We start from the raw sequence: 15,997 nt of genomic DNA on the forward strand, positions 1-15,997 counted from the left end.
TGTGTGTGTGTGTGTGTGTGTCTGTGTGTCTGTGTGTGTGTGTGTGTGTGTGTGTGTGTGTGTGTCTGTGTGTGTGTGTGTGTCTGTGTGTGTGTGTGTGTGTGTGTGTGTCTGTGTGTGTGTGTGTGTCTGTGTGTGTCTGTGTGTGTGTGTGTGTGTCTGTGTGTGTGTGTCTGTGTGTGTGTGTGTGTGTGTGTGTCTGTGTGTATGTATGTGTGTGTGTCTGTGTCTGTGTGTGTGTGTGTGTGTGTCTGTGTGTGTGTGTGTGTCTGTGTGTGTGTGTGTGTGTGTGTCTGTGTGTGTGTGTGTGTGTGTGTGTCTGTGTGTGTGTGTGTTAGGGAATTTAGACTGTAAGCTCCAATGGGGCAGAGACTGATGTGAATGAGTTCTCTGTACAGCGCTGCGGAATCAGTGGCGCTATATAAATAAATGGTGATGATGATGGTGATGATGCATACGATAGTAGCATCATCAGGACTCAGGACTTAGACTAGCCTTATAGCTGGTGCAAGAGATACGGCAGAAAAACAAGTAACCTTGAGATGACCAGAGCTGGATTCGGATGTCGCTGCGTGCACTCGAGCTTGACATGCGATTTCAAGCTTGAAATCGTAGACTGTAGTAAGTTTCCATTGCGTCCGTGCACGCAGCAGACAGGGCTGTGTTAACACCCATATCTTCCCCGTTATGGGCATGCGCAGAATGAATTTAAGTACAATACTCTCAAAATCCGCAGATACGTGCCTGGATGTCAGAGACATGCAATAAATAGTATCACAGTCCTATAAATCAATTATAATAATGACTAAAGCAAAAATCTTTAAATATATTAAAATGTAGATGTAATAAAAAAAATGTATCATAAATAATGTTATATTAGAAAATAAATAAAAACTTGCAAAAATAGGAAAATAAAATAAATATCTTTCATCACTATACTTTGTATAAAACACTAGCTAATCAGTATATAAGATAAAATGCAATGATTACAATGTTCAATAAACAATATATATATATAAAGTGCATAACATGATTGACATATACCAGCACAAGAAAAGAGCAAAACAGAATGTACAAACATATATTTAATAAACAATATTGAATAGATATAAATATAGAGAGAAGGGTCATGGCGGTCATTGAAACACATTATTAGAAGACTGACAGATCCAACGCATTAGTAAAGCCTTCAAGGGTCTTTGCAACTTCAAAATCCAATATGACTCATTGTGACATGATCTTTTAGATGACAGTAAGTGTCTATTGTTTAGATATATGTTCAGTGCCAATAACTGAAAGGGAGCTAAAGTGTTATAAAAACAAACACTGATTAAACTCATTTCATAATTTACTGTAGTATTCTGAGCCGCACGCAGATAAATTCGACATGGAATAGTACGCAAATTGCGTACACTTGGGAAGATACACTTCTATATCTGACTTACGGTGCCGCTGTGCCAGATATACCTTAAGTGTATCAGTCGTATCGTCCCCGTAAGGCCTGTTCATTGTTCAAGTTATTCAAGGCTGTAAAATGTTATTTTGAGAGTTCAGTACCATTTACACGAGTTTGCACTATTTGGTGTATGTGAGTCAGTTAGCATCTGTAGGTCACTATAAGAAGTCTCTTCTTTGTTGAAAGGCACCCCACTCACTTTGCATAACAGTGCTGTAAAGAGGCATTCCCCGGAGAATGTGGAAAGGGAAAAAAAGAAGAGAGAAGAAAAGAAGTCAAGAAGACTCACCTGGCCTGGGATCCAGCAATGGCAAGTGCTTCTGTTCTTCCCTGGTAGGCTCAGGCGCTGGCGACAGTGAATCAGCAATGATTTGCCGTCAGCCAATTGGTGGTTGGCAAGGTGAGCCAATCAGGGCTCCCTCTGGCCGTTTGAAATTTGGCAACGCGGTGAACAATCAGGGATTGCGGCTTCACCGCGTTATAGAAGCCGCTGCACCCAGCGCCATGTTTAGTTAGACAACGGAGCCAAGACGAGAAGGATGGCTCAGGAGAACTTCAAGAAAGACAAGCAGAACAGAGTAGAAGTCGACATGGAGCCCTTGTCAGGGCAAGTAGCACCCCTGCCGTGAAGAAAGAAGAAGAGTCGGTTGGCAGAGCCTTGAGGGTGGCGACAGAGAGTTAGGCAGCTCAGGGAACACTGAGGACATCCCAGTACCACGGTGAGTAGGGTATTCGGGCGGCATTTTTCCCTGTCCCGAATATCTGTAGTCCCGATTCCAGGCCCAGAACAAAACGAAGTGTCGTAAACGTGGTAGAGCGAAGTGACTCTACTCCCTGCCGTCACTTTCGGACACCCTCCTTCCCTCCCAACCGGCAGTACGGCCTTTCAGTAACCGGTCTGGTTTCTTCCCTCGACCAAGTGCTGAGGGGTTCATATGATGTGGTGGGACCACAGGGTTCTTAGTGAGGAGTGTGCAGTGTTTCCCATAATAGTCCCTCAGGATCGGGTAAGTACCTGGGATGCAGGGAAGGGACTGTTCTGTGCGTTTCTCCGTAGTACCCGTTACAGTACTATTGTTTATTTTAACTATTTACCTTTAATTAATTTGAATTAGGCTTAAATAGTTAAAAACTATTTCTTGGTATTTTATTTTTAAATTAGGATGCTAAAGGGACTTGTACCATGGAGAGCCAGAGGATGGTGGGAAGGACTTGCGTGGAAGAAAATGTGACTCAGGATCTGACTGTTATCAATTTATGGACTTCAAGTTCAAATATCCTTGATGCCTACAGCAGAGGACATGTTGGTCTTTACAACCCATCCGTTGTAAGAATTCCCAAAACTTTAGGCTACTTCCAGATGAGCATTTAGTTTTCCTTTCTAGCTCTCATTACTAGGGAATGGTAGCTAGATTCTAGCTGCTATAATCTGATTGGTTGCTATGGGCAACACTTCCACATTTCCTTTTTAGAATGTTTGATAAATCTACCACTTTATTTCCAGTGCAGAATATAATGTTATAAGGGCAAGATTATCGTCAGTTAATATGACATTTCTTTTACCATTACTGTCAACGTTATACCCTATAGGCAGAGTCCTAATGACTGTTAATTTTCTGACTCAGCTTTTGCTCAATATTGCTTCCGGACTTGTATGTTTAATCACACCTCAGACTTATTAATGTTACACTTGACAAATGCTCCCAATTGTATTTTCTATGGACTAGGCAAATTATTGGAATATGATACAGTACCCTCTACATATAAGTGCAAAACATAGAGATAGGTTTGTACGCATTGTTTAATTACATTTCATCTCCTAGGAGATATTATTATTAAAATACATCTACAAATAAATATCTTCTTTGTTTTACGGCCATCGCACTTTCTTAAGTCAATACTATTAGGCTGAAAAACATATTTATGTGTAAATGATTTTGTAAATTGATTGGATTTATATTTATTATAAAATAATTTATAAAACATAATTATTATTGAACTGCTCAAGAAATCGACCACAGTATACAGAACGGTTGGAGGTGGTGTTAGCTATTTGCGGCAGTTGTCAGGCAATTTATCCTGGGAGAACAATAAGATTTTATGAAAATAAAAATTAACCATTGTTCTCTATAAACGGAAGAAAAATCATTTCATTTGAGAAATAAATTTAAAGAGCGGAGCTTACTATGTGAAAATAATGTAAAGCGTTTTACTTAACTCTCGATCCACTGAATCCCTGAAATTCTCAAACAAATGAAAATAGAAAAACACATGGGAGGGGCATTGACAACACTGTTGCCTATCTGAAATATGCTAACCCAGCAACATAGATCGAGAGATTGGAAGACCCCATCCCAGGTAGCAGAACTCTGTGCTTTATTTGAACTTAGTGAATTTTTTTAGGCATACATAGGAACTAATTTCGGAAGCACATTCAATGCACATCGCAAAATGTTTTCGTTTTAGACCTGTCTCTTTAGAGAGTCCATTCAACGCAAATCAAGGTGTATATAGGCAGCACAGTGGTATGTGGTTAGCACTTCTGCCTCCCAGCACTGGGGTCATGAGTTCAGTTCCCGACCATGGCTTTATCTGTGTGGAGTTTGTATGTTCTCCCTGTGTTTGTGTAGGTTTTCTCCGGGTGCTCCGGTTTCCTCCCACACTCCAAAAACATACTGGTAGGTTAATTGGCTGCTATCAAAATTGACCCTAGTCTCTGTCTGTGAGTATGTGTCTATATTAGGGAATTTAGACTGTAAGCTCCAATGGGGCAGGGACTGATGTGAGTTCTCTGTACAACGCTGCAGAATTAGTGGCGCTATATAAATAAATGATTATGATGATGATGATGATGATGATGCCTATTTTCCATTCCCAGAAGACTTCTCTGCAAATAAGGTGGCTGATGCAGACTAACTACTATGCCAGTTGGTGTAGCGTTTCTTGCTTGAAATCACTCTCTGCCTACCCAGAATTAGGGCACACACATATGCGCCCATGCGGATTTGCGTGATTCTACCATTATGCCAGTCTGAAAGGCAGGACGGAGGTATTGTGAATGGGGGGCAGACCAGGAAAAAGACCTGAGAATGCCATATTATATGCGGGTGGTCAGGGCCAGGTGTATATAGCGGATGATGAGAACAATGGCACTAGGTGCTTTCTTTGTCACTCTGAGCATATATTATGCCTTTGTCTGTATGTTTAAGCAAATGTGTTTTTACACAACACAGGGAGTTGTTTCAGCTGTATTAGAGAGCTTTTTTTAAGTTATATTGATGATTAATAGCAAATCCATTTGTTACGCATCAAACAAATTAGTATGAATTGGGCGCAAATGCTACTGATGCGATCTGCATGGATCTTAAGACGCGTATGGCTCCACATATGGCCGTAAATATGCAGATTTTATGCCCAGCTTTTTTAAATGTAAATTGTGCCTATTTCGCAGCCAACTCTGCATCAGTCCCAGGAAGGGCACCTAGGTCTGCTGAAGGTCAGTGTACAAAGGTGCAAGCATCACATCAAAAGTCCAACCTCCGACCACTTTAGAACCACTGCTCAGTTTAGCCTCGTTATGGCTTAAATAAATCGTGAAAGTAAGGGGGCTCTGGGGCTGTCTTTGTTAGACTTGGACCGTTGTGTGTTTGTAGCTTTGTTTTACATTGATCAAATTGCACCTACAAATGTGCTTCTCAGACTAACTTTCAACTGGATGGAGCAAGATGAGACCTATTCAAAGAACAGGACAGGACCAGATCACAACCAGCTCGAAGTGGGTGCAAAAATCAAGTACATTTGCAGAGTGGAAATTACCAGCGTCCTTCCTCCCAGACAGAATTACTAAATATGTGCCCTATCCACCTTTATATCTCATATCATCAGACTTGTTCCACCTAATGAAATCTGGTTTTGGCACTGTTCCTCAAAACTAAGAACACCGGTGAATACTACATACCATGCAAGGAACGTCCTTACTCCACCAGTATCGTCCTATGGACCGAAGCAAAAGTCTACTCCGCGGGCGAGCCATCTTGCTCTATAACCTATATGCTTTGCCAGATACCTAGACACCACCATGGCGTCCCAGCACTATCAAAGACTGAACTGCGTTTCGCCTATTTTGACCTCCATCAATTACCTGTTTGGGGATTGTTTAATAAAAGTTAAAATTATAAATGTTACATTCTGGTTTTAATTATTATATATACTGATTTACCATGTAGATATGCAGCCACATTTAAAACATCAGCCTTTAGGCAAGCCAAGTAATCAGGTGATAAAAAAAAGGAAAACGTGTTATGCGCTATATGTACTTAATATAGCATGCCACCTCTTATGGCACATAATATTGAGGCAGCGATGATCCATCATAACGTGGTTAGGCAGAGGAGGACTGAAATGCTTGCCATTCCTTACTTCTGTCCCACTGGGTGGCCAACATTAAACAGGGTAGATATGTAAGGATGGGTATACAGTTATTTCTTTAATACTAACGAACCATAAAGATTATTGTGAAGTGGAAAAATATTTTTTAATGGGAGGTACCCATTAAAAAGTGGTAATATTATCAGACAAATGGTACAGTTGATATATGCATGGCATTTAACTAAGAACTCTGTATTGTTGGCAATAGAGAATTTTGCCTTGGTAGGAGAGCTTACAGTCTGGATAGGTAACTACATGTGACATAATTGGGTCAGGTAAAGCCAGGAATATGCCCTGGTACTTTTGTGGCTATCAGGACACCATCAGGGCATTTTAGTAAAATAAGACGCTACCCATATGTTGTTGAGCCAGTCCTGGGGGTATATTTACTAACCTGTGGGTTTGAGTAAGCAGAGATATTGCCTATAGCAGCCAATCAGATTCTAGCTGTCATTTTGTAGAATGCACTAAATAAATGACAGTTAGAATCTGATTGGTTGCTATAGGGAACATCTGCACTTTTTCAAACCTGCAGCTTAGTAAATATATCCCCTGGTTGTTATTATTTGTGCATGGGGATCCTTCTCTTGTTCTCTATACTGGGATTTGGAGATCAAAAATACAGGCTTTTTTATGCTTGTGATGTTATGTTTGCTTTATGTTTATTGTTTCATCATGTTACTTGGAACTGAGATACGTGGAACGACATATTGTCAATTTTAAGTTACACAATATAGATTCCTCCATTCGCATCTGACTATTTTATAGTCAAACAATGGTTCAGTTGTCAGTCTTGGTCTTGTTTTATACATTTCTTTTTCGCCAATAATAACACAACACAATACCATAGACTGCGTGAAATGCATACCACATAAGGCTTTCATTGAGGTTTTTTATAAGTAATCTCTGAATATACTATTTAGAAAATAGCTCAGTAGTTAACTATTAAAGATTTCCTGAATTACCAACTATTTATTTTTATTTGCACAGGCAGTCCTGGGTGTATATTTACTAAACGGCAGGTTTGAAAAAGTGGAGATGTTGCCTATAGCAACCAATCAGATTCTAGCTGTCATTTTATAGAATGTAGTAAATAAATGATAACTAGAATCTGATTGGTTGCTGTAGGCAACATCTCCACTTTTTCCAAACCCGCAGTTTAGTAAATATACCCCCTGGATGTTAAAGATTTAACCCTGGAAGCACGATAACTGCTCAGGAACACATCTATAGTATGCATGCTGGAAGTATTTCTGTATGTATTCAGGGCTGGCACAATCACTAGGCAACCAAGGAGGCCGGCTAGGGTACCAAGGCTTAGGTTCTGTATATTTCCTGAGTGACATGGAGTAGCAGCAATCAGCAGCTGATTACCTGCAAAGCTAGCGGCTCCTTTGGTGTTATGTCAGATGCTTTGCTCTGTGCTATGATGTCACAGCCAGCGCCGCACTCTCAGTCTGACAAAGGCATACTTACCTACCCTCCCGGAATTCCCAGGAGGCTCCCGAATTTCGGGGAGTCCTCCCGGACTCCAGGAAGAGAAGGCAAACCTCTCGGGTTTGCAGAAATTCACGCCATTGAATGGCGGGGGGCGGGGTTTAATCGTGTCATTAAGCCCTGCCCCTATTCAATGCCGTGACGACATCACCACGCCCCCTCCTGCCCCCTGTCACATGACTGGCATGTATGGACAAAGGAGCAGGAGATGCCACGCCGCCCAAAGGGTCCGCACTAAGTAAGGAGCAGGAGGCAGGGCAGTGGCCAAGGGGCACTTCCGCTGGCCCTGTATGTATGGACCACTGCTCAGTAGCACTTCCCTTGTTCTCTATGCTTGGTCTAATTTTCAATATCAAATCTTCGTCTGCGCATAAAAACCACCGCTCTGTATACTACCACGTGTTCTGTGTCTTGGATAGAAATCACAGTATCTGTTAGTTTTACCACTTATCTTGTTCTAATCCTCAGTATATGACAATAATCCGTTTGCTGTATAAATTGAGACGGACTAAATTAGATTACTTAATAATTCTATGATGAGCTTGCTCATTGAGCAGCACGGTGGCACAGTGGTTAGCATTGCTGCCTCACAGCGCTGGGATCATGAGTTCAATTCCGACCAGGGTCTTAACTGTGTGCAGTTTGTATGTTCTCCCACAGTCCACAAACATACTGCTAGGTTAATTGGATTATGGCAAAATTGACTCTAGTGTGTGTGTGGCAGGGAATTTATACTGTAAGCTCCAATGGAGCAGTGAATGATTACATATTCTCTCTATAATATGATTGGTGCTATATAAATGAATGATAATAAATAAATGTTCAGTGTTGGGGTTTGTTTTGCCTCATATATTTAGGAATATACAGGGTGCAACCTGTTTACCTGTGCCAACAATGTGATTCTGGATATTATTCAGCATTTGTAGGGTATATAAAGGAGGTTACAGTGACAATCTGCACTTTGTGTATCGTCGTGTGAGTCTGTTTAATTGGATTCTCATCTGTTTTGTTTTTTTTAGCATTTTTCTATTTCAGGCAGCACCAGTGGCAAAACCATGTCCGTATCTGGCAATAAAAAGAGCTGGACAAGAGCCCCTAGTTTTCCTTTCAGGAAAACTTTCCAGCTTTAAGGGCAATGCCCTTCCTGGGGACATACTTGGGCATCCGTCACAAAATGTATTTAACATTAAAATAACAATTAATACTGACAGCTCCCAAAAGCTGTTTGACGCAAAGCGTTCAATAGACGACCTTGAGAAGCTTTGTACTGGTAGACGTTATCGGAGAAGCACAACAGTCTCATCGTCACCAAGGCCGTTTCATAGACTCTCTGGGGCACATTTATCAAGCTGCTGGTTTGAAAAAGTGGAGATGTTGCCTATAGCAACCAATCAGATTCTAGCTGTCATTTATTTAGTGCATTGTACAAAATGACAGCTAGAATCTGATTGGTTGCTATAGGCAACATCTCCACTTTTTCAAACCAGCCTACTTGAATGTAAGAACTGGCTCCTACAAACAGGGGCAGAAGAGGCTTAGGTTACCTTAAGACATTTCATTATTTTTTTGTTTTGGACAACAAATACTTTTCCTCCAACAGGTGGCTGCTATAGGTCAACGCCTTGCTACCTATATAGCCTTGCAAAGCTCCATGGTAGTAATATAACCAGTGTTAGTGTCATACGTTTAATAATGGTTTTAATACACTTATGAACAATGCATTAACTCAATACAGAATGCCAAATATCTCTCTACTCACTTCCTCTCATTTTCAATCTACAGCCTACGTGGAATGAGAACTAGGGAGAGAAATGGCAAAAAAGAATGTTTAACCTGTATTCTCATTTCGAGGCAAGGAGCCAGCGTTACATTGGAAGGGACCAATAATGCTTGGGAACATGATTAGCATATAGGAGGTGAGACGTATTGTAATGATTTACAAATATTTGCTCCGGACATATCTATATGCTAGAATTAAAACAGCGTGGAACTAGCAAGCTGATGCAGGGAGGTGGGGAGGAGGGAACCGGGGGAGCCCAACCCTCTGCATCTACCATGCAGCGGGGTCCCATTATCTCCATGGGCCCCGGTGCACAGCACATGTCACACCAATGGTAGTCCCACCACTGTTTGCGGGCCACAACGGCTGCTTCTGCAATGGTGCCTAAATTTGCACCATCTGATAGAGGAGTTCGGTCATACTTGCCAACTTTGGCATCATGATCTCCGGGAGGGGGCTCCGTTATGTGAATTGCAATGTTAGGCCCCTTCTCTGTCAAACATTGCCACTATTGACCTATCACAACAGGGGCTGGGCCAAGATGGCGCTTTTAGCCCCACCACCACCCACTTCGCCAACAAAGAGGGCAGGATGCGCCTGGTTGCCCTACTCACCCGGAAGTCCAAGAGTCTCCCGGACATTACGGGAGAGCAGGCAACTATGAGTGAGGTGGATTCAAGGCGTCTCTTCCTGCGTGCAGTCTTCCTGCACTGGAGAGGGCAAAATTCCAGAGGTTTGCTGGCTTTGTGAGAGGGAACACAGTCCTTTAATCCTGTTAAAAAAGACTTACATTTCAGATCTATGAGGTGGCAAAGATTGGGTACTGACCTTATACTTATAACGGCACGCATTTTGCAATTCCAGTTGGGAGTTTCTTGTAAAAATGCGTTATGGTATCGCTAGATGAAAAAAACAGCCAGCATTTATCGTATGTGCAAAATAATAAACTAATTGCCAGAGCCGTAACTTAGAATTCTAGCGCCCGGGGCGAGAAAGACAAATGCCGCCCCCCTAGCCCTCAATTTTAACCAAATTAACCTAAAATATTCCCAAATTGCGCCCCCCTTCAGCGTTGCGCCCTGGGCGGTCGCCCCCTGTCGCACAGCCCTAGTTACGGCCCTGCTAATTGCACCCCTTGCACTGTAACATGGTTTGTCCCGGAGAACATTTACTCCATTTTTTGCCTTAATTTCCTTAATGACTCAGGCCTTTTACCTTGATTTCCGTGCATGGTGGAATCACAGCAAATACGGCAAAAAGACTGTGCAGAACAGTCTGATTAGACAGACAGTTTATTTCCACAGAGCCCTAAGACTCCTGTAGCAGCGCTAAGCAATGCACAAATTTGCAAAACACGGTATGGTTGTAATTTAACCCCAGTGCTTATTATAACAAAGCTAGTAGCCAAATTTCCATCCAAGTATTATACATCTAAATAGGATGCTACAAAATATATTGTTTAGCCAGAATGCTGTAATATTGTTGCCAGATGGAGTAACTATTTTCTGTTATATATTCATGTTGCATGTAAATACTAATTTACAAAATATCATGTTGCACATTCATAATATCTGACTTAACTCAAAATATCTGCAAGAAAAAACAATGTCAGCACAAATTCCATTTACCAGATTCTTTGGCCCAGCCTGGCCTGCGCTTTTAATCTAAATTAACAAACATTTACCTTTAGAAATCCTATTCCTGGACAGGCATCAAGTAAATAAAATAAAAATTAAGTAAATGATGTCTGATGGTTCTGTCTATCCAAGTTGTGTTTTAAAAATATGACATTGACAGTGTGGGTTTGGCATTAATCATTTACCTTGGCTGAAAACCCATGTCAAGTAACGAGAGATGGCGCTTGATTTTAAAGGGGAAATCCAGAGAGTTCTAACTACATTACTAGGATGTTCTAGTGTGTCTCCCGGTCCTGCTGGCCAAGCTAAATGCCCGTTTTGCCCCTTGATCTGATTCAGTGCTTCTTGTAGTCTGCATAGAGAGGGTCTATATATAATACACTCTTCCTCTACAAAGAAATGCAGCAGTAAAATGTTTGAATAGACACTCTGGACCTGAGTCATTAAGGAGAGCAAAGCATAAAAAAGGAGTAACTTTTCACCTGGGCCAAACCACGTTGCATTGGAGGGGGAAGTACATTTAAAATCTGGGGACAGATTTATAGTTAGTGTAGGGCACGTCCTAGATCAACTTTAAACTTCAGTGTAAAAAATAAAGCAATCAAGTATTAGTGTGCTAAATGAAAAAGCAGCTAGTATTTAACTTATGTGCAAAATTATAAACTAATTTGCACCCCCTGCATTGTATCATGGTTTGTTCCAGAGAACATTCACTCCTTTTATTGAATTACTATCCTTAATGACTCAGGCCCTCCATCCTTCCATATACTGGGGATTGTGACATTTGTTTATTAACACTGACATAATGATTTACATTGGACCTATATATGACAAAGGATGAAAAGTTTGAATACATCTCTCTGTATGCTTCAGGTTAACATTTTCTGGTAGGCCGAATAACATTAGACAGACATATGTATATATTTCTGGATAAACTTGGGTTTGAAATGATCTGGAGCCCATGCTGTTAAATGAACACAGCTGCACTAGTTTTCTGTCTGTCAGGTCTTCTGTCAAATGTCCTATTTCCATAAGGCCTCGTCCTGCCTTACACAGAAAGTGTATATCTAGGACACAATTGGCAACTGCGTCCAAAATCAGACCTGACTCAAGACTGGACTGCTTACGGGAAAACAATCTCATCCAAACTTAATTTATTTGCAAGGGGTTATTTTTCTTTCCCTAGGGAAACTGGTCATTAATTTTTTACCTAGTATTATATACTCTACAAGTTGTAGCGAATTACCAATTTTTTGGGACATGACAGCAGAGAGTTTTTTAGACTATTGGAGATCACTTTTACTTGGTTGATAAAGGACCACTGAATAACAATGAGGACAATCGTGCCAATTGCTTGATTGTTTGTACAAAGATGTATATGTATATATTTGTTTAGTTAATTGCATACTTGCCAATGTATCTGGCATCCGGGAGATCCTGGGGAGGGGGAGTGGTGGGAAGGAGGGTGGGGGGGGCCCAGGGCAATTCGCATTATTTTGGCCCCACCCCCGAAATGAAATTGTCATTTTGTTGTGGGGGGCAGGGCCAAAATGACGCGATTCCCCATGAATCACGTAATTTTGTCACCCGATAAGTGGAGACTTGATGTCAGGGAGATCCCGGGAGGGCGGAAGGGGGCGGGGTGCAGCCAATTGCTTCATTTTGACCCTGCCCCCATGACTAAATCACTATTTTGTCGTCGGGGGGGGACGACAAAATGCTGCGATTCACTGCAAATCGCGTCATTGAGGCTCCAGGATGCGAGAGAATTGTCTGCTCTTCCAGGAGTCCGGGAGACCTACCCGGAATTTGGGAGTCTTCTAGACATTCCGACAGAGTGGGCAAGTATGGTGTATTATTAATGCATATAGGGCACTATACAAACTGCACAGCTGTAGGAATGAACCAGTAGTTCCAATATAACTGCTGGGTTCTGTTTGAACCAAATTAGTTTTGGCTCTGTGGTGACCTCAGGAGCTTGCTGGGCTGGGGGGGCATCTGGGCCACCTGCTGAGTCGAATCTCACCCCCTGGGCTGAAATATGCCATCAAAACCCTTGGTGACCCCGCCCCTCCAAACCTGAAATCTTCCATCCTCTAAACCCACCTATGTACACCCCAACCAATCAGGATGCATGAAGTGTGGCTGAATCACATATCATTCCACAACCAGGTCCCAAAAACGTATCCACCAATCAGGGAAACCCTTGTACTCATATCTGCCTAGTTCCTTTCCCCCAGACAGCAACAGTACATCACTGGCCAGCCAAGAGACCTGGCAACCAGGTGCCTGAATCCACAACCACAAACCTTCACTTTACTTAATTACTCAGAGCTCTCATGCTGATGGGAAATTTCTTCCAGCTCTATATACTAGGACAGCAGATTACAGCCATGCATATTATATACGACAGTGTATGTGACGAGAGGAGGATTGGTTATTGCAAGGGATGAAATGCAGTCGTCATTTGCTTATGCTCACAGATCTGGGAAAGAAAGTTAAAAGCAAATGGCTATCTAACCCCCATCCCCCCCAAAAAAAAGTCTAGTATGTGCAGATGAATATGCATCAATACTTTTCTCTCAATATCACCTATAGATATCACCTATATAAGCTGCATGCTGGATATGATTGCAGATTGGGATGTTTTATCGATTTTCTAGGGAGGGTCCACAAAAAGTCGGGAGGAGGTGTGGGGGAAACAAAAATGGCCCAGGGGATTGAAACCATTTAAAGCCCTGCTGGAATATATGTACTTTAAATTACTATATGTTATGGAAAATGAGGTATGTGTGGGGGGTGGAGGTTCAAAATGAGGTGGATGGGGGGGGGAGGGGGTTATGAGAAATCTTCCTTTGTCTCTTCACATAGCTTCTTGAAAATATTGTGATATAACAAGTAAAACAGGTGATTTCTGCTCACTGAGTATAAAGGCAAAATTAGACATATGTTTTATGTCATTACAGAGCAGTGGAGAGTATTGTGCTCAATATAATGGAATATTTTCACAGTGCTCACTTAAATGCATTGGCTGATCAATAAGGCATTTCTGCTATGTTTTATTTTTTATTGTGCAATAAAGAAACGTGAAGTCCCTTTTAAACGGTGCATGCAGCTCTGCAATTGAAGTTGATGATTAGGTGCCTCCTCTACAGCAGAGGAGCAGCCTGCACACAGATATGTTCAGACTGTATTAGAGACGCATCTCTCCCTCTATAAACGCAGGTGTGGCTCCATCTGTATAATAGCTGAATACCTAATTAACTGGGGGGATAGAGGGCAGAAGACAAATAGCTACTAATAGGAGGGAGCCTGCTGGATATGGGACATTGCAAGAGTCAATTAGACAGCGGATATGTGATTGGCCACAGGAGTCAGGGAGGAGAGAAGGGTCAGGTATGGGGGTAGCAAGGGATATAGAGTAGCAATCATGTGAGAGTAAGGAGGTCAGAGAGGTATCTGTAGTCTGAGTGACAGTATGATCAGGTGAGGACAGCCAAATGAGGGCTTTTAGGGACATTAAAAAGAGGGAGCTGAAATATAAACATAGTGGTCAAATTGCAATGCATTGGCACATATTACAATTTCTTTAATGCAACTACCTAAAATTGAATATTATAAACATATTCTGATATTGAATTAGAAAAATATTCTAAAATTGAGTTATAACAATATGTTAAAAATTGAGTTATAAATAAAAAAGGCATGACAGCAACACTAGGTGTTTTGGAAGCAGAGGGGTTAACTGTACCTGCGTTGCATAGTACAAAGCAGCAGAGACACAATTGCAACGCAGTGCATAAAAATCCTAAAGGGGAGACAGTCCTGCGCTCCTGTTGCGCCTACTATCCAGATTATAGAATGATTGCAGGATCCCCCCGGAGGAGACTGATGCCCAGCTTGTATTTACAACATGCTGTGATGTTGCTTGGACTGTAAAAACTTACAAGCATTTCTTTTTTTTTTTTATAACTGGGTATTTTTCACCTACCTTGATACAACTAATAGCAGCGCCGACCGCTGGTAAATCGTGCGTCGTGCGCTCTCTGATCTCTCTCTGGCTCATGCTTTCCAACCATCTTCTCTTCTCTTCTTTTGCAGCCTAAAAAGGAGTCTCTCATGATCTGGAGGAAACCTAGATTCCTAGATCCGTGCCTCTCTCAAGCCTGGGCTGCTATTCTTCAGAACTTGCCTGCTACTAACTCACATACTCCGCTTGCTGCTGGCTTCCTGCTATCAAATGCAGTTTTAAAGGACCCTGGCTGGCTGTGGTTTTTCCCCCCTTATCATTGACAGTAGATGCATGTAAAGAACACGAGTCCACACAGACCTCATGAGGCTTCTCTCCTGCTTGTTCCTTGAGGTCCCCATCTCCAAATTACTCACCACCCTCTCCAAATCCGTGGTGCGAGATTTCACCATGTTACAATAACCTATCTATGCAGGAATGTCTTTTTTGGAAGCGGCTGCTACCTCTCTCTATCCAAACAGCTAAAGAGAGAGAAAAAAAGATCTAATCTACAAGACCTCTAAAGGAATACATTGCTCTGGTTTTTTTTTTGTATATACATATATCTATATATCCATATTCGTTATTTTGTATCTTGTATAATATCCAGCTTTGGAGCAGCACAGATGGATAAATGCATGAAGATCTGATCCATTTCAAACGTGACCATGTGGATTAAACAGCTTTTAGGTATCAGGTAAGAATCTTTGCCAAAATAACATAGTCTACATTATATTATGCAATGCACATTGATGAGGGGGCGACATTTCTTTCAAAGAGTGTAGAGATGTCGGAAAGATATTATCTATGCTTTTGTTAAAAAAAAATATATATATATATATTTAAATCAAATGCATTATTCTGCAAATGGAACGTTAATGGGGGATTAACCTCTTCACTACCTGCTTGCGAGTTGCTTGCCCCTTTGGCACAGAAGGGCTTAAACTGGACGTGATTTGGCTATTAAACACTACTGTCTTGTAAAATTGTAGCTTTTTTGCAGATTAAAAGGGGAACAGACTTTTATCCAACTTGCCCTGACCTCTGATTTATGGAGAAGTTGACGATGACGTAGCAGAAGTCTATTACTAATAAATGATTAATGGCTTATTTCTTCCATCAGTATGAAATATGCACTAATATATAAGAATGCAACGTTATGCCAAGGTCATATGAGATCTGGAGAAATA

At 41.4% G+C, this 15,997-nt stretch overlaps 1 protein-coding gene and 1 long non-coding RNA gene across 5 annotated transcripts in view; one reads left to right on the forward strand and one right to left on the reverse strand.

Annotated features, from left to right (window-relative positions):
- The window catches only part of LOC142106946 (uncharacterized), a 34,233-nt gene extending 19,368 nt beyond the window's left edge, over positions 1-14,865 (reverse strand). Inside the window, exon 1 of the long non-coding RNA XR_012679822.1 lies at positions 14,790-14,865. This is a non-coding gene — a long non-coding RNA (uncharacterized LOC142106946). The remainder of the gene's footprint in view (positions 1-14,789) is intronic.
- A 552-nt stretch (positions 14,866-15,417) lies between these two features.
- Positions 15,418-15,997, forward strand: part of AJAP1 (adherens junctions associated protein 1) — a 181,696-nt gene continuing 181,116 nt past the window's right edge. For all 4 annotated transcript variants that reach the window (XM_075190007.1, XM_075190009.1, XM_075190010.1 and 1 more), the window contains exon 1: positions 15,418-15,504. In XM_075190007.1, coding sequence (XP_075046108.1) covers positions 15,476-15,504 — 29 coding nt within the window. In that variant the 5' untranslated portion in view covers positions 15,418-15,475. The remainder of the gene's footprint in view (positions 15,505-15,997) is intronic.

Source organism: Mixophyes fleayi, chromosome 11 (genome assembly GCF_038048845.1).
Source record: "Mixophyes fleayi isolate aMixFle1 chromosome 11, aMixFle1.hap1, whole genome shotgun sequence".
NCBI lineage: Eukaryota > Metazoa > Chordata > Amphibia > Anura > Limnodynastidae > Mixophyes > Mixophyes fleayi.